Source organism: Myodes glareolus, chromosome 22 (genome assembly GCF_982192425.1).
Source record: "Myodes glareolus chromosome 22, mMyoGla1.1, whole genome shotgun sequence".
Taxonomy (NCBI): Eukaryota; Metazoa; Chordata; class Mammalia; order Rodentia; family Cricetidae; genus Myodes; species Myodes glareolus.
In genome coordinates, this window is record NC_142047.1 from 52,727,618 (window position 1) to 52,751,813 (window position 24,196).

At 45.2% G+C, this 24,196-nt stretch overlaps 2 protein-coding genes across 2 annotated transcripts in view; both read left to right on the forward strand.

Annotated features, from left to right (window-relative positions):
- The first annotated feature begins 5,449 nt into the window (after positions 1-5,449).
- On the forward strand, positions 5,450-11,062 carry LOC148118593 (uncharacterized). Its single transcript, XM_087900318.1, is given in 1 exon segment — positions 5,450-11,062. A coding segment is annotated over 1 exon segment (5,313 nt). The 5' UTR covers positions 5,450-5,749.
- Positions 11,063-14,343: 3,281 nt separating this feature from the next.
- The window catches only part of LOC148118594 (uncharacterized), a 150,297-nt gene continuing 140,444 nt past the window's right edge, over positions 14,344-24,196 (forward strand). Inside the window, 1 exon segment of the mRNA XM_087900565.1 lies at positions 14,344-14,416. Coding sequence (XP_087756691.1) covers positions 14,390-14,416 — 27 coding nt within the window. The 5' untranslated portion in view covers positions 14,344-14,389.

Here is a 24,196-nt window from a genome sequence, read left to right on the forward strand (position 1 = left end):
ATAAGAATTCTTTAAGCAAAGAACTCCCATTTTGGTGACTGTCTACTCCCAACCCATTTTCTCCTATTAGGCATGGAGAGAAATGGAATCCACAAAGTGAGTGCTGGCCGGTGATTTGTTTGATTTAGATTTTAATCTTTAGTTCTTGTTTAAAGGTTGGTGTTATATTTATTGGTCTGTCTTTTATCAGTGGTGCCATTATTGTTGTATAGTTTTATTAATTATAATCTATATTGTAGTTTCTCTCTAAATGGGGACCTTCACCTATTTCTATATTCTGAAAATTCGCTGTATTATGTCCTGTGTTCCTTGAGTTTTTGTTGGTTTGGGGACTGTCTCGGAGAAAGCTTCAGTTTGCTCCTTTTTATTTTAGAGTCTTCCCTCTGCTTATTTCTTGGCATATCTGTGTTTTCCAGTTTTTGCTATCATCATTATTTAGGATTTTGCTACCTCAGTGGTTTATATGTTTAATATATTGGTTCTGGATTTTAAAAATACTCATATATTGTCTTTATGTCCTAATTTCCTTCACCTATAAACATGACATAGGCTAGAGTCATGTGAGGGACTGTCAGTTGATGGCTTAACCATATCATACTGGTTGGCTGCAGTGACTGTGAGAGATTGTGTTGATTGCTGGGTGATGTGGGAAGGTTCTTCTACTCAGACTTACTATATCACTAAGCAAGTGGGAATCTGCTGTCTAATGTGAGACACTGAGAAAGCCAGGAAATCTTGTTTCAATGTGATTTTGCCTTTCCTTCCTAGTTTAAGCTTATATCCTAAGCTCCCCCAAGGATGGACTGTGTCCTGCGGTTGTCATTGAAATAAACCTGTTCATTACTTGTGTTGTTTTTGGTTAGAGAATTTAATCACAGCAACAGAGAAGCAAGTTAGAAGAAAAAAATGGTTCCTCAAAAGTGATTTTGTTGCTGCCTAGGACTTGGAAATGTTGTCTTTTGGAAGAATGTGGAAGACATCACAGGTGTCGATAGAAAAAGCCTCAGAAACCTGTGTACAGAGCTATTAGAGTAGTCAGCTACCTGTCGTTCCTGGAGGATGAATTGTAGTTGAGGTCAAGGTCATAGGATTTCATTGATAAAAAGTCTCCAAGAAAAGTAAATCTCGAGGTCATTTGTTTGATATTTTGCCCCAAAATTTTTTTTATTGTGTGAGGCAGAAATAAATAGAAAGGGCTGATTTCTTAGAAAAAAATTGTTACTCTACTGGATGGTTATAACCAATGAATCATTTAGCTATTTATTGAAAAAGAGCAACAAGTAGGATAAAAAGAAATCCAAACATCTGTGGTTTGTAGCAGAAAACAGCACTAGGTATCTTCAGATGTCATTCAAGTACTGAAATACAGGTAGTGATTTTGAGGGTTATCACCATGAAAGAGACCGCCATACAGGCACCAATCTATGGACTTAATGAAGAGACAGGTAAGTCATCAGGAGTCAGTTTAATGCTGACCTCTATGGGTATTCCAAATGAAGCATACACATCTACATATTCAAAGCTTATGTCTACAAATGAGAGAAAACTTGCAATATTGTCTTACTATGCCTGGACTACCTCACTGGGAATGACCGTTTCTAGCTTTACCCCTCTACCTGTGATTTCATAGCTTAATTTTCTTATTAACTGAATGAAATTCCATTGTAAAAGTACACAGCATGTTGATTTTTGATTCATCAGTTGATGCATATCTGAGTGGTTTCCATTTTCTGCATAATGGGAATAAGGCAGCAATGACCATGGATGAGTGAGTATTTCTGTAGTCAGATATAGTGGAGTCCTTGGGTAATTGCCCTGCAGTGGTATAGGAGGATGATGTGGTAGATTTATTTCTAGCTTTTTGAGGAAGATCTTCACTGATTTCCATAGCTGGATACACAAGTTTTGCACTCCCACTGACAGCGAAAATCTGTTCCCCTCTCTCCACATCCATGCATCCATGCCAGCATTTGGTGACATTTGACCAAACTTAGTCATTCTGACTGGGGTGAGATGGAATCTCAAAGTAGTTTTAATTTCTTTCTCTCCCTCCCTCTCTCTCTCTCTCTCTCTGATGGCTATGAATATTGAGCTTTGAAGAACTTTATCGGCCGTTTGGTCTTCATCTTTTGGGAAGTATTTGTTTAGTCCCATGCCTCATTTTTTTTAATTGGGTTGCTTTTATCCTTGCTTTTTATTGATGTATTTATGTATTTATTAGTTATTTAGTTCTTTTTATATTCTAGATAGCAGCTTTCTGTCAGACAGGTAGCCGGTAAAGATTTTTCAAATTCTATAGGTTGTCTCTTTACTTCCATTATTGTGTCCTCTGCTGTACATAAACTACTCAGTTTCATTTGTTCCTGTTTCTGCATTCTTGGTCTTTATGTTTGTACTAGCAGGGTCCTATTCAGAAAATCCTTTCTAGTGCATCTAAATTCAAGTGCATTCCCTAATCCTTTCTCTACCAAATCTAGGAAACCACATCTTATAATAAGGTCCTTGATTTGTATGGCTTTGAGTTTTATTCAAGCTGAAATAATTAGAACCAAGTTTCATTCTTCTACATATATCTTCCCTGTTTAACCAGAAATATTGGTTGAAGATGCTGCCTTTACAACAAGATGTGTGGTTGGCCTCTTTATTAAATATCAGACTCAAAACCCACGCAGGGGAAGAGTTCGACCCCGAGTGACTGGGAGAAGTAGTTTTTATAGGAAGAAACCACACAGCCCAGTAATCCGAAAGGGGGGCAAGAAGGAGTCACAGAAAATTCCGAAAATTCCAGTGATGATTACAAAGGGGCAACTCCCTGCCTTTCAAGATCATTAATCAGCTAATTCCTATTCCAGTGATAATTACTAGGGGGAATCTCTCTGTCTCTCAAGATTACTCTCAAGATTACAATCTACCTTTATCTTCAGCTAGTTCCTGGAACCCTGGAACTGGCTAATCCTAGATTTCTGATTCTTCTCTTCCTGCTAGATTTTTGGCTCTATTTTCCAGTTAGGGAGACCTGGATTTATCCAGGTCTTTCACAGACACCAATTGAAGTCATGGGCTACACCCATAGTTAAGCCTTCTGTTCTAGAACAAAACAAGTCATGCTCACACCCTAGACCAAAACATTCTGTACACAAACCTCTCCCTGGGTGGAATCCAAAGTTATCTTCTTAAAGGAACTGGACCTTAGCTGGGTGCTTAGACTTTTGTTTGAGGTAGGAACACACCTACTTCTCTATTCCAGAAGTACAAAGGCTGGCTATAAGTCACACCTGTTGACAATAACTGTGAGAGAACAGGACTCTCTGTTTTAAATCTAGGTGGGAGCTTTCTTTGTGGTAGAAACACAATAACCTTGAAGGAGAAGAGGCAATTTCCAATTCTCTGACCTTTGGTCAGCGAGGATATGGACTCACATTTTCGGGCCTCCACACCTTGTGAACAGTAATACTTAGTACCTGATTCATTACCCTTCAGAAAGGAAATCTATGAGAAACAATTCAAATTTTACTTTGGACACAACGAACAAAGAATCCTACTATGCAGAAGCTTATATAGTTTGTACTCATGTGTAGTTAATAGAAAGCCAGGAATCCAGTATATTCATTCTGTACATCATGTAACCATAATTACTACTATTGAACTCAAATTGTTGTTAGTACAAGAAATAACACAATAGTTGTGTTTCAATGACTTCCTTTTCTCATTTGGATAGTAGTAATAAAAGAAAAAGAGTGATCTTCCAAAATCTTGAATGCAATGCTCAGAAAATTTCTAACAATTAAAAAAAAAACGATTCTTTTTGGTTTTCCTTTATTACTTAAATATTTATTTTTTATTTAATTTTTTTATTTATTTTACATCCCGCCTGCTGTTTCCCCTCACTCCCCTCCTCCTGTTCTCTCCACCCACCTCGACTCTACCCCCATCCACTCCTTCCTCTCCATTCAGAAAGGGTCAGTTCTCCTATGGGTGTCAGCAAAGAATGGCACATCCAGTTGAGGTACTACCAAGATTCTTCCCCTGTATTAAGGGTGTGAGAGGCAAGCCAATTTGAGGAACACTTTCCCAAAATCCAGCTCAATGCCAGGGACCAGGGACAGGTCTTGATCCCACTGCTAGAATCTGCACAAACATACTAGCTGTACAACTGCCAAGCACATGCTCCCTAATGTGTGGTCCAGCGTCCATGAGTTCCAGCCCAGGTCAGCTGTCTCTGTGTGATCCTCTGTCATGACCTTGACTTCCCCTGGTCCGTACAGCCCTCCTTACTCTCCTCAGTGGGACTCCTGGAAGCTCTGGCTACTACTTGTCTATGGATCTCTGTCTGCTTTAACAGAAAAACATTCTTAAAAAGTCATTGGTTTACTTGTAGCTGGAATATTTACTTCAATAGTCTTCCATAGTTGGAGTCTTAGCATTAACACAAAATGGGCAGACAGCACAATTTACAAACCAACTAGTTAAATGTTTCTAAAATCGAAAGAGTTCAAGAAAATGATTATTGATTTCATAGAATGATTGGATGAAGGAAAACAACCTATAGGCATGTGTTTCTCTTTCACCTGCCCATTGATGAAGATGAGCTGCCTAACACTCAAAGTGCTGGCTAGTACTCCTAAAGACAATATCCCTAACTTCTGAAGGACCCCAACTTCATTGGGGTCACAGTTAAAACTGGTTTTTAACCTTAACCACAGTTATAACGCTCTGCAAAGGTTTTCAGATAGCAAGCTCCATTAAGGCCTCCGGAGTCAGGACCTCCAGAGCGCTGAACAAATAACAGGCCTAATTCAGGACCTCCACAATGCTGAGCAAAGACACCTGAGCAAAGATAGCCTCATCTGGCTGCGAAACATAAGATTTATGGATAGGTCATAGGAACAAAGAAAGAGAAGATTGCGAGGCCTGAGTCACGTAGAAAGCGGGGCTCATCACGGATCAGGGGCTATGCTATCAGACATCTAGTCGCCAGCCAGAAAAGGGGAAGGCAGGATGAGAGGAACAATAAACCGCCAAGCAGTCCCCTCAATGTTATCTAGGTTAACAATTTACCACCCTGCATCTCGCTTCTGTAAACCTTGCTTTTTGCTCCCCTATAAAAACCCCTCACCCCCAACCTGCGGGGCGCAAAGTCCCCGAGAGGCTTTGTCGCCCGCAGGTACCTGTGTACCCCAAATAAACCTCTTGCTGCTTGCATCCGGCTGCGTGCTTTGACTGGTCTTTGGGCTTGGGGTCTCTCCCGAGGGAAGACGCCCAGCGGGGAGTCTTTCATTTGGTGCATGGGCCGGGAATTTGGAGGCCCCTATCCCGGAGACCGCCGAATCACTGTCGGGAGGTGAGGCAAGCTGGCCAGCACTTCTATGTTCTATGTTGTCCTATGTTCTACTATGTTCTATGTCCTATGTCTTTGGCGTCTGATTGTTGCGCTGCGAATTTGAATTTGTGCGATTCAGCTGGGTCGGTTTGTATTTGGGCGGGCCTTGGAGAGGAGCTGACGGGCTCGAACTTTCCCCCCCGCACCCGGGGAGACGTCCCGCGGGAGTTTGGAAGCTCGATTTTCTTTTTTTTCGGGCTCATTTGTCTGAACCCACGACCAATCGTCTGAAGGTACGGGGTTCGTTTGGGAGGTGGGGGTGTCCGGAGCCCCTATGGTAACCTCCGTTTGAGTGGCGTGTCTGATTGTCGGTCTGTTTGTCCTACCGTGCATCTTTGAAGTTTGCCTGTTTGTTGTTGGAACACCAGCATGGGGCAGTCTCTAACCACCCCTTTAAGTCTGACTCTAGATCACTGGTCAGATGTCTCTAAACGAGCGAGCAATCAAATGCTAGAAGTCAAGAAGAAAAAATGGCAGAGTCTCTGTTCCTCGGAATGGCCCACATTCAATGTGGGCTGGCCGCGGGACGGCACTTTCAGCAAGAATGTTATTTTGCAGGTCAAGGAACGAGTCCTCGATAAAGGGCCCCATGGGCGCCCTGACCAAGTCGCTTACATCGTTACTTGGGAGAGTTTGACTAACGACCCACCCCCCTGGGTGGCTCCCTTTGTTTTTCCAGGGAAATCCCAACCCTCCCTAGGTCTCACTCCTTCGGCCCCTTCTCCGCCTCCGTCTCCGCCTTCTCCGCCTCCTCCGCCTTCTCTGCCGCCGCCTTCCCCTCCTCCGCCTTCCCTATCAAAGACCCCCGTCCCTACAGTCTCCTCCCTTTATCCGGCACTAACGAAGGAGGAGACCCCCAAACTACATGGGGGACCGAAGGAGACCCATAAGCAGCCATCTGTCCTCCCCCCTGACCCAGATTCCCCTCTTGTCGACCTCCTATCCGAAGATCCTCCCCCCTACAACCCCCAGCAGGAACCCGGAAGTAATGAAGCGGATCCTGCGACCCCCTCACCCTCGTCACGGAGCTCCCCACCTATTGCCTCCCCTGTCGCTAGCAGGCTCCGGGGAAAGCGTGAACCGTCTCCCCCGGACTCCACCTCTCAAGCATTTCCCCTGCGACAGGGAAATAACGGCCAGTTTCAATACTGGCCCTTTTCCGCCTCTGATCTATATAACTGGAAACAACACAATCCTCCCTTCTCCAAGGATCCTGTGGCATTAACCAGCTTAATAGAGTCTATTTTACTCACACACCAACCAACATGGGACGATTGCCAACAATTATTACAGACCCTCCTCACTTCTGAGGAAAAACAAAGGGTCTTCGTAGAAGCACGAAAGCAGGTTCCCGGAGAAGATGGGAGGCCAACCCAATTGCCCAACGAGATTGATGCTGCCTTCCCCCTCACTAGACCTGACTGGGATTTTACCACGATCGCAGGTAGGGCACACCTACGCCTTTATCGCCAGTTGCTTATTGCGGGTCTCCGAGGGGCTGGTCGTCGCCCCACAAATTTGGCACAGGTAAAGCAAACGATTCAAGGGGCAGATGAGTCTCCAGCAGCCTTTTTAGAAAGGCTTAAGGAAGCATATCGTATGTATACGCCTTATGATCCCGAGGACCCAGGACAGGCTAACGGCTTGTCGATGTCCTTTATCTGTCAGTCAGCACCTGACATCAGGAACAAGTTACAGAGGCTGGAGAACTTGCAGGGGTATACGTTACAGGATCTACTTAAGGAGGCAGAGAAGATCTTCAACAAAAGGGAGACTCAAGAAGAGAGAGAGGACCGTATCCGTAGAGAGAAAGAAGAAAGGGAAGATAGATTGAGAAGGGAAGCAGAGGAGAAGGAGGAGGCTAGAGATAGAAAAAGGAACAGGGAATTGAGCCGCCTCTTGGCCGCCGCAGTTCAGAGCCAGGAAAGTCGACAGGGAGATAGGGTGGGAGAGCGAAGAGGCCCTCGCGTGGAACGCGACCAATGCGCCTACTGCAAGGAAAGAGGACACTGGGCGAAGGACTGCCCTAAAAATACTCGTAAATCTAGAGGCCCCAAACCACGAGCCTCACTCCTGGCCCTAGATGAGGACTAGGGAGGTCAGGGCCAGGAGCCCCCCCCTGAGCCCAGGTTAACACTTGATGTTGGGGGGCAGCCGGTCACTTTCCTAGTGGATACTGGAGCTCAGCATTCGGTTCTTACCCGGTCACCTGGACCGCTCAGTGGACGGACCGCTTGGGTACAAGGAGCCACTGGCGGAAGACAATATCGCTGGACCACCGAACGGAAGGTGCAATTAGCAACTGGTAAAGTAACTCATTCTTTCCTACACGTTCCAGACTGCCCCTATCCATTACTAGGGCGAGACTTACTCACCAAACTGAAAGCCCAAATTCATTTTGAGGGGGCAGGAGTTCGAGTGTCGGGCCCAAACGGGGACCCCCTCCAGGTCTTGACTTTACAATTGGAGGACGAATACCGGCTATATGAACAGGACCCCAAGGTACAAGGGGCCAGGGACTTGGACATATGGCTTACAGAGTACCCACAGGCATGGGCTGAGACGGGAGGCATGGGGCTAGCGCTACAGCAGCCCCCATTGATTGTAGCCCTAAAGGCCTCAGCCACTCCGATCTCAGTCAAGCAATACCCCATGTCAAATGAGGCCTACCAGGGGATAAGGCCACATATCAAGAGGCTATTAGAAGAAGGCATCCTGACCCCCTGCCGGTCACCTTGGAATACCCCCCTCCTCCCAGTAAAGAAACCAGGGACGAAGGATTACAGGCCGGTGCAGGACCTCAGGGAGGTAAATAAGAGAGTTGAAGACATACATCCGACCGTCCCCAATCCGTATAATTTACTAAGTACCCTGCCACCTTCTCACACCTGGTACACGGTGCTAGACTTGAAGGACGCCTTCTTCTGTCTCAGATTAAGCCCCAAAAGTCAACCCCTTTTCGCCTTCGAATGGAGGGACCCCGAATTGGGGATTTCAGGCCAACTGACGTGGACCCGGCTCCCACAGGGCTATAAGAATAGCCCCACCCTATTTGATGAGGCTTTGCACCGGGACCTTGCAGACTTCAGAGTTCAACACCCGTCATTGATCCTGCTCCAGTATGTGGATGATCTTTTGCTGGCAGCCCCCACAGAACATGACTGCCGACAAGGTACGGGGGCCCTGTTGCAGACCCTGGGACGGCTGGGCTATCGGGCATCCGCCAAAAAGGCCCAGATATGCCAGACTGAGGTGATTTATCTGGGATATAAGTTAGAAAAGGGACAGCGTTGGCTCACAGCCGCACGCAAAGCGACTGTATCCCGCATACCTGTACCCCGAAACCCCCGCCAGTTGAGGGAATTCCTGGGGACAGCTGGGTTCTGCCGCTTATGGATACCAGGCTTCGCTGAAATGGCAGCTCCCCTCTATCCCCTTACCAAGCAGGGGGTCCCATTTGAATGGACAGATAAACAACAAAGGGCTTTCGAGAACATCAAACGGGCCCTCCTCTCCTCCCCGGCGCTGAGTCTGCCGGACGTTACTAAGCCATTCGAACTGTTTGTTGATGAAAAACAAGGATATGCCAAGGGGGTTTTGACCCAAAGACTTGGACCATGGAAGCGCCCTGTCGCATACTTATCAAAGAAATTAGACCCAGTGGCCTCAGGCTGGCCCCCTTGCCTACGGATGGTAGCAGCCATTGCCGTCCTTATTAAGGATGCTGGCAAACTGACTTTGGGACAGCCCTTGACCATTCTGGCACCCCATGCCGTCGAGGCCTTGATTAAGCAGCCCCCTGACCGATGGCTCTCCAACGCCCGCATGACCCACTACCAATCCTTGCTGTTGGATACGGACCGAATCCAGTTCGGACCTGTAGTCGCCCTTAATCCGGCGACCTTGCTACCCGCACCGGAAGGACCAGACCAGCATGACTGCCTTCAGATCCTCGCAGAAATGCACGGAACCCGGACGGACTTGACTGATCAGCCCCTCCCAGATGCGGACCACACCTGGTACACTGATGGGAGCAGCTACCTGCTGAATGGAGAACGTAGGGCGGGAGCCGCAGTTACCACGGAGACCCAGGTAATCTGGGCCAGTGCCTTACCCAGCGGCACCTCGGCCCAACGAGCTGAACTCATCGCTTTAACTCAAGCTCTTAGATTGGCAGAAGGTAAGAAGCTGAATGTTTATACTGATAGTCGATATGCCTTCGCCACTGCACACATACATGGAGAAATATACCGGAGACGAGGGCTCCTGACCTCAGAAGGCAAGGAAATTAAAAATAAAGCAGAGATCCTTGCTCTATTAGAGGCCTTATTCCTCCCCAAAAGACTGAGCATTATGCATTGTCCCGGGCACCAAAAAGGAGATCACGCCGAGGCTAGGGGAAATCGGCGGGCGGATGAAGCAGCCCGAGAGGCTGCATTGGGACCACAAATTCTTCCCCTAATATCCGAGGCCGTCCAATCCACAATAGACTGGGCCTATGATAAAGAGGACATACACATGCTCCAAAAATTGGGGGCAGAATACAACTCAGCTAATAGACGGTGGATTTATCGGGGAAAAATAGCAGTGCCCATAAAAATAACCCATGAACTTATAAACTACTTACATAAATTGACCCATTTGGGTACAAAGAAAATGAAAATCCTCCTAGACAGAATGGAGACTGGACAATTCCTCCTGAACAGGGATAAGGCACTCCAACAGACAATAGACAATTGCAGGGCCTGTGCCCAAATTAATACAGGCCACTCGAAAACCCTCCAAGGGGTGCGTCTCCGAGGACACCGGCCTGGCATCCACTGGGAAATAGACTTCACCGAAATTAAACCTGGTTTGTATGGATACAGATACTTGCTGGTTTTTATAGACACCTTTTCAGGATGGGTAGAGGCCTATCCCACCAAACATGAAACAGCCAGGATGGTTGCCAAGAAGTTATTGGAAGAAATTTTTCCCCGATACGGGATGCCAAAGGTATTGGGATCTGATAACGGGCCAGCCTTCGTCTCCCAGGTAAGTCAGTTGGTGGCCAAGTTACTGGGGATTGATTGGAAATTACATTGTGCTTATAGACCCCAGAGTTCAGGACAGGTAGAACGTATGAACAGAACTATTAAGGAGACTTTGTCTAAATTAGCACTCGCAACTGGTACAAAGGATTGGGTGTTGCTCCTACCCCTGGCTCTATATCGAGCCAGGAATACTCCTGGGCCACATGGCCTTACCCCATTTGAAATATTGTATGGGGCACCACCTCCAGCCGTACATTTCTTCGATACGGACATTGCAGACTATGCTAACTCCCCTTCTCTACAAGCCCATTTACAGGCCCTGCAGCTGGTACAACAAGAGGCCTGGAAACCCCTGGCAGCAGCCTACCAAGACAGCCTCAACCAGCCGGTGGTGCCCCATCAGTACCAGATTGGAGACACCGTTTGGGTCCGCAGACATCAGACCAAGAACCTGGAACCGCGCTGGAGAGGACCGTTCACTGTTCTCCTGACCACCCCAACGGCGCTTAAGGTGGACGGAATTGCTGCTTGGATCCACGCCTCACACGTGAAAGCTGCCAGCCCAGGAGAACAGACGACTAGCCAGAAGAAAGGATGGAAGGCCCAACGTTCCCAGAACCCCCTAAAGATAAGACTGGTGCGGGAATAATGTTATGGGTATTACTCTTTCCAATGTTGATCTCGGGATCCATGGGGGCTCGTAATGGAAGCCCCCACATAATTTACTCCTTAACTTGGCAGATTATTTCCCAGACCGGGGAAATAGTCTGGAAAAAAACTGGCCAGCATGCCCTCAACACCTGGTGGCCGCCCCTGACCCCAGACTTTTGCCAATTAGCAGCTGGTTTAGACACCTGGGATGTTCCCATCGAGGATCCTACCAACCCTGAGGACAACCTGCCACGCGCCAGGCGTGCGACTATGGAGGTTAGCTCATCCGGACACATACAAACTTCCCCCGGATGCAGGGACAATTGGGCTAAAGATAGGCTGGCTTCATTAGATTTCTATGTATGCCCTAGGGATGATAGAAGCAGAGACAAAGCATATGCTTGTGGCGGATATGAACAATACTTCTGTGCTCAATGGACATGTGAAACCACTGGGGATGCCTACTGGAATCCCTCCTCCTCCTGGGACAAAATTATTGTCAAGAAAGGCTGGGTTAAAAATGGGGCAGGAACCACTTCGCTGCCCCTTAACATTACATTCACTGACAAGGGTAGACAAGCCCGGGAATGGCAGAAAGGTTATACCTGGGGACTACGCTGGCATATGTCAGGGACAGATAAAGGGGTGATATTCAAAATACAACTTGAGGTAAAGACAGCGGCCATACCAGTCGGCCCTAATCAAGTTTTGGCAGACCAGCGGCTTCCATCCGTACAGGAATATAAGGGACCATCAATTAAGCACAATGTACTACCTGTTATGCCCAGTCCACCTAGGACCCATGGCCCAACTCCCACCCCTAACCCCCCAGCAGCCACAATTGAGCCGGAAAGAGGAACGGGAGATCGTCTTTTAGGTCTCATTAGGGGGGCTTACCAGGCCTTAAATCATTCAGATCCAGATCGGGCCAACAACTGCTGGCTCTGCCTTAACCCAAGTCCCCCATACTATGAAGGGATAGCCCTCTGGGGTAACCATAGTAATGTCACTTCGCCACCCCCCACCTGCCAGGGCATGGATCACCATCTAACCCTTACCCAGGTGACAGGCACCGGATCTTGCATAGGAGCTGCGTTTGGCCGGCCCTTTTGCACTTCCACCACGACCGTCATCAAGGGGGACTATTATTTAATTCCACCGGAGGGGACCATTTGGGCGTGTAACACTGGCCTGACTCCCTGTGTATCGGCAGCAGTATTCAACCAAACTCATGAGTATTGTGTTCTGGTACAAATTTGGCCACGCATCACATACCACTCGGATGAGACCGTCCTCCAATATTACGGATACTTACCCCAAAAGGAAAAGCGGGAGGCTGTTACCTTGACCCTGGCCGTGCTCCTAGGGGTGGGGGGGGTGGCGGCAGGAATAGGCACTGGGGCCGCCGCCCTGGTGCGCACGGACCAATATATGCTTTTACATCAAGCTATGAATGAGGACCTGAGGGCCCTTGAAAAGTCGGTTAGAGCCCTGACGGAGTCATTAGCTTCCTTATCCGAAGTGGTGCTGCAAAACCGGAGAGGATTAGATTTGCTCTTTCTAAAGGAAGGAGGGCTTTGCGCAGCCTTAAGAGAGGAATGTTGTTTTTATACTGATAACACCGGAGTGGTAACTGAAACCTTAGATAAGTTAAAAGAAAGGCTAGAAAAACGTAAGAAAGAATTTGAGGCCCAGCAGACATGGTACGAAGGGCTTTGGAACCGATCCCCCTGGTTCACTACCTTAATCTCTTCCCTAATGGGACCCATAATCCTGTTGATGTTAATTCTTACAGTTGGCCCTTGCATTGTAAATCGGTTGATTCAATTTACTAAGGACAAACTTTCAGTCATTCAAACCCTGGTCTTAACCAGCCAGTACCAAAAATTGAGCCAAAGCGAGAAAGAGATCCTGTAAATACTGGAGTAAAAGGTTTTACTCCATGATAAAAACATAAAATGAGGGAATGAAGGACCCCAACTTCATTGGGGTCACAGTTAAAACTGGTTTTTAACCTTAACCACAGTTATAACGCTCTGCAAAGGTTTTCAGATAGCAAGCTCCATTAAGGCCTCCGGAGTCAGGACCTCCAGAGCGCTGAACAAATAACAGGCCTAATTCAGGACCTCCACAATGCTGAGCAAAGACACCTGAGCAAAGATAGCCTCATCTGGCTGCGAAACATAAGATTTATGGATAGGTCATAGGAACAAAGAAAGAGAAGATTGCGAGGCCTGAGTCACGTAGAAAGCGGGGCTCATCACGGATCAGGGGCTATGCTATCAGACATCTAGTCGCCAGCCAGAAAAGGGGAAGGCAGGATGAGAGGAACAATAAACCGCCAAGCAGTCCCCTCAATGTTATCTAGGTTAACAATTTACCACCCTGCATCTCGCTTCTGTAAACCTTGCTTTTTGCTCCCCTATAAAAACCCCTCACCCCCAACCTGCGGGGCGCAAAGTCCCCGAGAGGCTTTGTCGCCCGCAGGTACCTGTGTACCCCAAATAAACCTCTTGCTGCTTGCATCCGGCTGCGTGCTTTGACTGGTCTTTGGGCTTGGGGTCTCTCCCGAGGGAAGACGCCCAGCGGGGAGTCTTTCACTTCATTATTTTCTAAATATTCAATTTACCCCAAGACAACACTTTTTATTATTATTCATTTATCAAGAGTTTGCCCTGAATTCCGGAAGAAAACTTTGAAAACAATGAAGCCATTATTCAGCCCTGTGGTGGGAGACAGATCTTTTTTTTTTTCTTGTCGGATTCTTGTTCATCTCTTCTGGATCTCTGTGTTTCACATAAAAATTACCTTCAGTTCACCTGACCTCTTAGTAAAGCCACAGAACAAAGATCTTTTGTGTCCTTAAATTTCTCTTTAGAATTGCTAATATACTGGCACCCTTCCACCTGTGGGACAGGGAATCCCTCCACTCCACCTTGAGTAATGGGCTGTGAAAGCTGTTCCCACTGCAGGCGGGAGGTAGAAGGGGGCGTGCCTGTGGAGTGCAGGGAGTTTGAGGAGTCTGCAAAGGAGCCAAGGGCTATAGTTATTGAAATGCAAATCTCTGCCGGCTCGGAGAAGTCTGAGGTCAGAGTCAGGGGTGGAAGGTAGCCTGAGGAATCTATGGAGCTAAGCTTTTAAGGGAGGGACTCTTGTCACTCAAGCCTCACCAACCAATCAGAGCGCCCAGGCCGAACTTCCGGTCAGAAGACGTGTGGAGCCTTTCCGGGAGCGGCTGTGCTCGCTGAGGGCTGCAGGAGGACCTGGGGCTGGAGATTTCTCGGGTTGTGCTGCCAGTGCTGCTGCAGGAAGCTGGGAGAGGAGCATGGGCGAGCCGGGAAGCCACGACATGGTGAGCGAGGGGCTGCTGTCCCCAGGTCGGGAAGATCAGATGCAGAGATGCAGCATCCCTCGCGGCGTGTCCTCAGGGCCGGGTGGGAATCTGCAGTCATATTCCGTATCCTGTGAGCTCCCATGCGGTCCCTGCTGCTCCCTGGACCCAGGCACAGTCCTGTGAATAACTGTGCTCAGTGGGCTGCACCTATGCAGAACGATGGGAGCAGGGAGCTGTGTGTGGGACCGTGTTTGGAGTCAACAACACTGTGCTTTTGGTGCAGCTGTGGAAGGCGGGTTGCCTAACTCGGAGAGGCCTGGTTTCTCTAGTATGTTCTAGACGTTCAGCACTTTGCATTTAATCTTTACATGTAAGGTTCATTTACAGGTAATTTTGTGGAGGTTGTAAAAGGCATCTCGTGTGTCGGGTAGCACTCCACTACTTTGTTGTGATGTCCTAAGGGTAGGATTTGGTGACATTAAGGACTTATTAATGATGGCTAGGCATTAAGTTTCAAAAAATAGATTTTTGCTGCGGGAGGGCTGCTTCTAAAACACCCCAAACATAAGTATATGCTAACCGGGCATGGGAGAGAGAAGCATACTGTTTTAACAGCATGATCCAGACATTTGGCTCTAAACCATTCCAAAGGAGATACCCATGACTGATAACCAGCCTCTAGGCCCATTTCCATCTCAAAGAAGATTCTAACAAGCTGCTTAAGGCAGCACCACAGGGTTACAGCTGACCTGTGGCCTGGTGTGCCTTGAAGTTCCAGTTTTGTCCTTGAGAAAAGCACAGTTCAGACGGGTGAAACATCACAGCAGGGGACATCAATTTGAAAAGTAAGACAGGGTTGTGTTAAGGACTGGCCTGGTCAAGCAAGGTCTTCCTTTAGCCCTCAAAAGGGAAAAGAAACATTCTTTTCTTTTTTTCTTTAAGATTTATTTATTACATGTACAATGTTCTGCCTGCATGTATTTCTGTATGCCAGCAGAGGGCATCAGATCTCATTACAGATTGTTGTGAGCTACCATGTGAGTGCTGGGAACTGAACTCAGGACCACTCAGCCACCCCTCCAGCCAGTAGAAGGAACATTCTTGAATGAGGGACTGACTGCCTGGTGCCTAGGTATTGGGAGCTTTACTTTACCTAAGGCTTTGATGTGTTGAGATAAAAACCAGAACTCAGAACTCTTCTAAAACCCAAAATGTATAGCTGGTAATGGTTTGGGACCTGGGCCTTTGTGGAGGGTTCCTTCAGATCCTGAGAAAGCCACTCTTCTCACCACCGGGAGCTATGGTCAACAGTCCCAAGGCCAGTTTTGGCATCATCAGTAGCATTCTTGACATACACTGTGTTCTTCTTCTGGAACACTGCTGGATCAGCCTCCTCCTGAATTTGTCCCATTGTCGAGTAGCTTCTGCTGACTTCATAGAAGCTCCCCATTTCTTTCCATCCCCCTCCTCCCCAAAAGTAGTAGACAAGATGATGTTCTTAAGAAGCCTACTTGGCAGGAGACACAGCTTGTGCAAGACCTCACCCACCCCAGGTTTTACCTTTTCCACCTTTTCCTTTTTCCGTCGTCCTCCTTCCCCTGCACTTTCCCCTCAGGACTCTGTCACTTCTGCATCAGGTCACTGGTGTCCATCAGAAATATTCCTGATATTGACTTTGCTGTGTAAATCTCCCATCTGCCTAGGTGACTGGGCACCTAGGGTCCAGGGGGGGTCACGGAAAGTTCAGAGCACCACCAAGTCTAATAAACCAGAAGCAAACTTTATTCCAGAAACCAGATCCTAGGAAAACCAGAAGCAAAGTTAAAAAAAAAAAAAAAAAACCACCGTGGGGCACAGAAGCTTATCAGCTAGCTGAGACCACAGCCAGAGATGGTATTTGTTAGGTTGTGGCCCCAGCCCGGTTTTTGAACCCACATTTTTCTAGAAGGGACACCAGGCATTATCTCTGAACAAAAGAATTTTTAGAGCCTTGCCCTGACCCCTGGGTTGGTCAGCAGAGACCCTAAAGAGGGGAGTGAGTGCTAATGTCAATGGGTAATTAGGCAGCCATCATGAAATATGTTTCAGAAGAGATTACAACAAAGGTCACTAACTGTGAGAAAATGGATATCTTTAGCAATTAGTCAGAAAGGGACTGCTAGTAATACTAGAAGTTTAATAAATTAGGATTAACTGGTTTTTAGGCTGAGAATTTAGGAGATAGCAGAACGCTTTTCACATTATCTCAAGGTAAAACTCAGATACTGACTGCCATATTTTATAACCTCCATTATCAGAGCTCATTTAATTAAATCATTGTATTTGTCCACTGTCTCCTAGTACCTCCAGGTGTAAACTGGAGTCTTATGCCTCTCTTTTGGTGGCTCCAGTTTCCCATAAAGGAGACAGTGTCTAACCCAGAGGTCACATATCTCTGTCTCCTAAAGGGTAACTCAGTTCATACTTGTCGTTCATCAGGGATAGCCAGGACACTACCCTCAATTTGTAGAGAGAGACACTCTGGCCTTGTAAATCAAACACCAGTTGTAAAATGACCTAAGCTTCCCAGCATCTGAGAAAATATCTCACTGTGAATGAATGATCCTTGATCTGCTGAGAAAGCTGCTGACAGTCTTTTCTCATTCTCCTAGACTTATAACTTTATATTTCTTTATTTCTACATTCTTATTTTTGGAATCTACATTTTTATTTTCTTATTCCTGGACTCTTCATTAGAAAACTGTTTCTGAGACGAGCGCTCTTCTACTGACTCAGGTGCCCTGATTTCAGACTGCTGCACTCCAGGACAATGACTCTGTTGTCCTTCCTATTATATCTCCAAACATCTTAGTTTAAAATCACTGTGCTACCTCAGAGTTTTAAAATTATCCTTTTGAGTCATGGAGTTGACTGTACTTCGCTGTTACAGGAAAATGGTTTGCCTGTGGAGCCTTCTGGCCAGAATAGGAGAATAGTTTATTGTGTACAGTGAAGGGGGAAATGGTAGACTGTCAGCTGCTGGAGTCACTATTATGAAAAAGGATTTGACTTTGGCAGGAGGAGTTAATCTGTAATTTCACAGCATGTATTAATTCATGTCATGTGAATGAAGACAGACCAGATTGGTGGGTGTACAATTTGGAAAAGTTACCTTGAGGCAATGAGTTTTGAATTTGCAATTAGGAAACTCTCCTGGGCAGATCTGTTTAGTTTGCTTCACACAGTTAAGTCAGCTAAGAGATTGAGAAACAGATGATTGACTGGAACTCGTGTGTCAGGTTACAGATTGCAGCAGCCAACGTGTGCATATAGCCACGATCACGCCGCCTCTTAGTAATGACCTTCTGTCCATTAGGGAAGGGCCTACTCTTTTTCAAAATCAGTATAACTAAGTTTTTAATCTTAAAAATGCATTATTTTTATCATTTTAAAAAGTCACTTAACTTGGTACCATTTTTAACCTTTTCTTTTTGTACATTAGTGTTCTCTCTATTTGTCTCCGTCCTCCAGTGTTTTGTGATCATTAGAAATTTTATTCCTTTTTTTTCCTCAAGTGCTATTGATTTATTTATTTCTCTTGATAGCAGTATTTCCTACAGCCCAGGCTTGTCTGGAAATATAAGGCTGAGAATTGCTTTAAACACCTAATCCTGCCTCTGCTGCCCAGTGCTGGGAAGACAGTCCTGCAACTCCTGCTAGCCTGGCCCATGACTGGTCAGTGAGAAGGATAAGAGACCAGGGAATGGTGTCCTCCAGCCTCTCTGACTTTTCCTGGGGAGTTACAGATGAAGAAGGACGTGTGCAGGAACTGAGTTCACTGATCAACTCTGAAGCTGATGCAGGCACAGCACAGAAAGGAAATGACTGGAAGGAGGGGAGAGCTTTCCTGCTTTGGCAGTAGTTGATAATAGCAATGTGGAGACAGGTAACCAACTTTAGTTGCTTCATAAATATTTTGTGTGGCCATTTCTGGAGGTCCACAGTCCAGGGCAATCAAGAATCTGCGTAACCAAATTACTGCAGTTACACTAGTTTAACCAAAATAGTGTATCTTTGTAAGGAGTTTTTACCCTGTTTACAGGACTGTTATTTTCCAGGTTTAGATCCACAGGTTTAGAGAAAGGTGTGAGCAATCCTTGGTGCTCTCTCACACAGATCCCTGGACTCTGGAGTTTATGGCCCTAAGACCTGCTTCAACTTTTCAAAATAATTATTTGAGATAAAAACTACATCATATCCAGAGTCTCTTTCTTGGTCTTGTTGTTGTTGTTAATCTATGAAAGACTTTTGGTTTATTGAATAAAATGTATTATGTGTCTTGGCAGTGCCTTAGCAGAAACTCTTCTTTGGGGTGACCCTGGTTCAGATACCAACACTCAAGTTGGGAGTCTCCAGTTAATCTGACACCCTCACTATTTGTGCGTCGTCTGTGTGCATGTAGAAAGTATTCTCTTCATGCACAAACATACACAAAACAGTAATAAACTTGTTTCAAAAGTGCTTGTGACTTATAAAGAATTAGAGCAAAACCGATTGCTTTGGGTGCGTACTCATTCTTTCAAAATCTGTTTTCTTGCGTTTTATTTGGAAAATTTTTCATTTCCTCTCTCTCATGTTGGCTTCAGGGAGTCATATAGTGATCCTAACAGACATCCTTTCCTTTATCAGAAGAGAATGAGATTCTTTCAGTAGTCGAAACTATTTTCTACAAAGTTAAAGCATCAGAAGGCTTCAAGTAAATCTCCAATTTTGGTGGGACAACCTCCTTGCCCAACTAATTTTCTTTCTTTCTTTTTTTCCTTTCTTTCTTTCTTCCTTTCCTTCTTTCATTTATTTTCTAGTTTTTGAGACAGGGTTTTTCTGTAGCTTTGAAGCCTGTTCTGGAACTGACTCCATAGACCAAGCTGGCCTCGAACTCACAGAGATCCGCCTGCCTCTGCCTCCCAAGTGCTGGGATGAAAGGTGTGTGCTACCACGCCACGCCTTCCAATAATTTTTCTGTGAGTGGCCAAGGAGAGGACTGAGTGCATAGGATGAGTGGTGGCTGTGATTACTTGGAGTTTGATTTTGATTAGGATCTTGTCATTCTTGTTTAAGAGACCACCATATATATTTGTAGGTGTGCGTTTGTGTCTTGTTTTGCCAGTGGTGTCATCTGTGCTGCTGGTTTTATTAATTGTAGTCTCATTATGTTCATTTTCTGGAAAATAATGGACCTTCACCAAATTTGTATTCATAAAATGTCTTGTCATGAGTTCCGTGAGTTTTTATTAGCTTGGGAACTTTCTGTGGAGAGACAGTTTTAGTTTTCTCTACTTGATCTTAGAGGCTTGCCTTGTCTCATTTCCTGGCATTTCTGTGTTCTCCATTTGTTGCTATCTTTGTTTGGTTTTTGCTGCTTTAGTAATTGGCTCTTCCACTGAGTTGTCAATATCTCTCAGCTAGTGGGTGTGGGCTGGATTAGAGGGAAAGCTGAGCCTGAGACAGTGACTAAGCAAGAGAGAAAGCCAGGAAACCATGTTTCCCATGTGCTGCCTTCAATTATTAGCTTGAGTTTTTATCCTAATCTCCCACCAGGCGGGATTGTGAACTAGGGGTATCAACCACATAAACCTGTTCATTATCTGAGTTGCTTTTACTTAGAGACTTTAATGACGGCCACGGAGAAGAAACTTGGAACAAAAAAATATGGTGCTTCAAAGGTGATTTTGTTGTTGCAAAGGACCCGTCGTGAATGTTGAGATCTGGGGGGATGTTGAAGGTATTAGGACTCTAGATGGTAAAACCGTAGAAAGCTGTTCACAGAGCTACATCAGCTGTTCTAGAAGGACCTGGAAAATTGTAGTGTTGAGAGTAATTGCCAACAGTAGAACTCAAGGGTATAGGATTTTAGTGGGTAAGGCTCTGCAGGGAACTGTGGACATGGTCTGGCCTATCTGCCTTGAAAGACATGCCTCATAGGATTTCCAGGTTAAAGTCCATGGCTCCTGAGGCACAATGTACCTTCCAGTTCCTGATGCACCCCACCCCCAGCCAATGAAACATTCAGACTGCTTTGTGTTTTTCTGTATGATTCCTTAGTAGTCAAGGAAGCATGGAAGCATCACAGGACAATTGGTTTTAGAGATTAATCTTGTGTACCCTGTACAGTTTCGAACTTCCTTATACCATGGCAAGTATAATTGTATTGATCCTGGAAATTGCCATTATCTTTTGTTTCTGATAAAGGCATAAAAGTCTGGTTGCTGTTAATAAATCAGTCACAGCCTTGACTTGCTGTGGTTCCGCTATCCAAGGATTGGCTTCATTCTTTGTGGCCCTATTAGGTGACCTTGGCCTGGTAAGTTAGCACAAGTGCTTATCATACTCCATGAGAAATGTAGCTAGAGGTCATTTGTGGGATATTTTAGCCCCAAATTTTTCTTATTCTCACCATGTACTGAAAAAGTAAGTAAGATGTTATTAAAAAGTAATGGGCTGATTTCTTAGATGAAATATTGTCTCTGTTGGGTGGTTATTCCTGAGACTCACTCAGGTCTACAGTGAAAAACAAATGGGCTTAGAAAGAAATGAAAAGTCTGTGTTTTGTAAAGAAAAACAGCAGTAGGTAGTTTCATATGGCAGTCAGGTGGTGGCAAAGAGGCAGGAATTTTCAAGGAGTTTGGCCCCATTGAAGAGAAGGCCCTGGCTCTGCAGTGGAAGTTTAGGAATGTGCCCCAAGGCTAAGACTCCATCCAGCTGAGCCTTTAATTCATGGAAGGAGTAAGGAAAGTGATTTCTAGTCCCAGGAAGGAACTTCACACAGAACCTGCAACAACAGTTGTGCATGTTTGGTAGGGTCCATCCAAACTTGGCAGGGTCTCCTATGTTCTGGGAACAAGAAAGATGCTAAGTTTAAAAGTTATGGATGGATTCTTCTTCTGTGGTCAGTTCATCATTATTGTACCCATCTGTGTTCGACAGAGTCGGACCCTCAGTGAGGAGAGTGTGAGGGTTCATTGTATGCAGTGGTGAAGATGAAGGCGGGTTGAATTTGAGACCACAGGATGTGGGGATCCTAAGCTATGAGGCATCTGTCATTTCTCAATGTGTATGGGGATTGGAAGTAGCAAAAGACAGATTTGTGAGAAGTTGCAGAAATAGAGCTATCTATGCCCTTTGAAAATGAAGCCCCATTGCCTGAGACAGAGGCACAGGATTTGCCCTGTTGAGTTTTTGTCTTTCTTGGATTCTATCTTCCTTTGCTTGTTCATATTCTGCTCTTTCATTTATGTTTTATTTATTCTTCTCTCATCCCAACTGCACCATTTCCTCTCAGTCCTCCACCTTTTCCCCAAACCTCCCCATCTTCCATTTTCCTTTAGAAAAGACGAGGTCTCTCATAGATACCAACCAGACATGGTGTCTTAGTTAGGGTTTCTATTGTTGTGATGATTTTGAGGTCTCATATATGCTCAGCCACACCCAGTCTCATCTCTCTTCATGTTGCCTGTGGGTCAAGATGTACAACGTCCCCAGCATCGTGACTTCCTGCGTGCTCCCACGTGGCACCGTAATGATAATGTACTAAATCTCTGAAAACGTATGCTGCCCAAATGAATCGTTTTCCCTTTATAAGAGTTGCCATGGTCATGGTATCTCTTCACAGCAATAGAAACTCTAACAAAAGCTGTACATGTTTTATTATTCTTTAGAGAGAAAATAATATGAGAATCACTGCTAATAAACCTCTGATACAATCATATTGCTCATAGGCTTGCATAGTTGCCCCTCATGTGTTATTAGTAGAAAATCTAGTGGTCACATATAGTCATCCTTTAGTTCATGTTAAACAACAATAACAACTATTAACTCATTGTGTTGATTGTAACAAGAGGGCTGGCTTGTTGGGGTATCTGTCCCCCCCAGTACCCCACAACCAGCAAGCCCAAAGAAAAAATTCACACACAGGACTCCATAAGGTTATAAACTGATTGGCCCATTAGGTCAGGCTACTTATTAGCTCTTATAACTTATGTTACCCCATTATCCTTATCTATGTTAGCCACATGGGCTCAGTACCTTTCTCAGTGTGACAGCTTACATGTTGCCTCTTCGGTGGTCTGCACAGGAATGGCTGAGGAACCTCCTTGCTTTTCAGAATTCTCCTGTTCTCATTGCATCACCTCTACTTCCTGTCTGGTTTTCCCACCTATACTGCCTGCCTGGCCAATCAGCGTTTTATTAAAATATGATTGACAGAATATAGACAATTCTCCCGCATCAGTTGATAGTACAGCACATAGTACTATACCTGTGAACCAACAGCCTTCTTTTATTTTTCACCCCAGGAAAATTTAAAAGAGAGTAGTTTCCCAACAATTCCAATACAGTAATTGGAAAATTTCTACCTATTTTAGAAAAGTATTCTTCAAAACTCCTTGATTTGCTGGCAGGTGGAATATTTTCTTTGGTAAGCATTGTTTCAGCTTCTATAGTTGGAGTCTTAGCATTGAAGCAAAACTTCCAAACACCTCCATTTACAATTCGTTAGTTAAAATGTTTCTAAATTAGAAAAAGTTCAAAAAAATTGATATTGATTTCATAGAATGATTGGATGGAGAAAAACAACCTAAGAACATAAAGATTATGAAATTCTCCCACTTCCAGTTCTCTTGAAATATAAGTGAATATAAAGAAAGTTGTTATAAGCTCCCTCTTGTGTAGAAAACTGCCAGGCTTTGAATAATGAGCCAATGGCATAGAATGAAATGTTTACTGAAATTTGTTTTAAAATATTCAGTATATCCATTGTGAGTTCTAGGCCAACTGGAGCTTTCTAATGAGATCTTGTCTCAAGCAATGCAAAATTATATTCAGCTATGTTCATGTGCCTGTGTTTGTGTGTGTATGTGTGTGTGCTACTAAGACATTTCTTACTATTGTACTCACTTTGTAGACCAAACGGGCTCAAATTGAAAAAGATCTCTCAGACTCTCATACCATGCTTGTCTATATTCATTTCTGATAATGGCATGACAGGGAGTAGCGGCTGACACCTGAAATGACTAAGAGATATTGTCCTGAAACCCCTGTGCCGGTAGCCATGTGACTTCTTTGTGGGACAAGGGTTGGAAATAGCATGAACAAATTCTCCTTTTTGGCAAGGTCAGGGAGAATTTAACCCATTTTTGGCAAGGCCGGTGGATAGTTTGCTGTATAATTCTGGACTTTACCGGAGGAGCCTATGTGCTACCTGCTCTCCTTGGTTTTCTCTTTCCTTACACAAATCATTTTGCTGGCTGCTCCTAGTTTCCCTTTCTTAGAACCATAAGTTGGCTAGGCCTGGGAGAAGACAAGACTCATCATGTGGATACTGTAAGGTTGGGTGAAAAGGGGGCAAGAAGAGCATGTTCAGGCCATGATTTTTGCAGAGGGAGTATCTGCTCACCGACTTCAGACATCACTGTGCCGCCGTGTTCCTGTTCACTTTCTTGCTCCCTGTGTCAAGAAAAACATTTAGCAATGTCAAAGTCAGTATTTCCTAGCAATGAAACCCAAATGCTTTTAACACATCCATTGACCATCCTGCATTGAGCCTGGATTGTGTATATTATTGTGTTTTCTTTGAAGTTTTCGATTGTGAAGGAGCTAAGTAACCAACAAATATACTTTAAAGGTATCTTTAATTCAAAATATAGGTCTAAGCATATGTTGTTTTGGAAAAGAGGTTCTTTATTTCCACAGAAGATGAAAACCTGTGGATTGCTTCCAGACTAATATGGCTTGATGGACCAAGAGCCCCTGAAAGGTCACTTT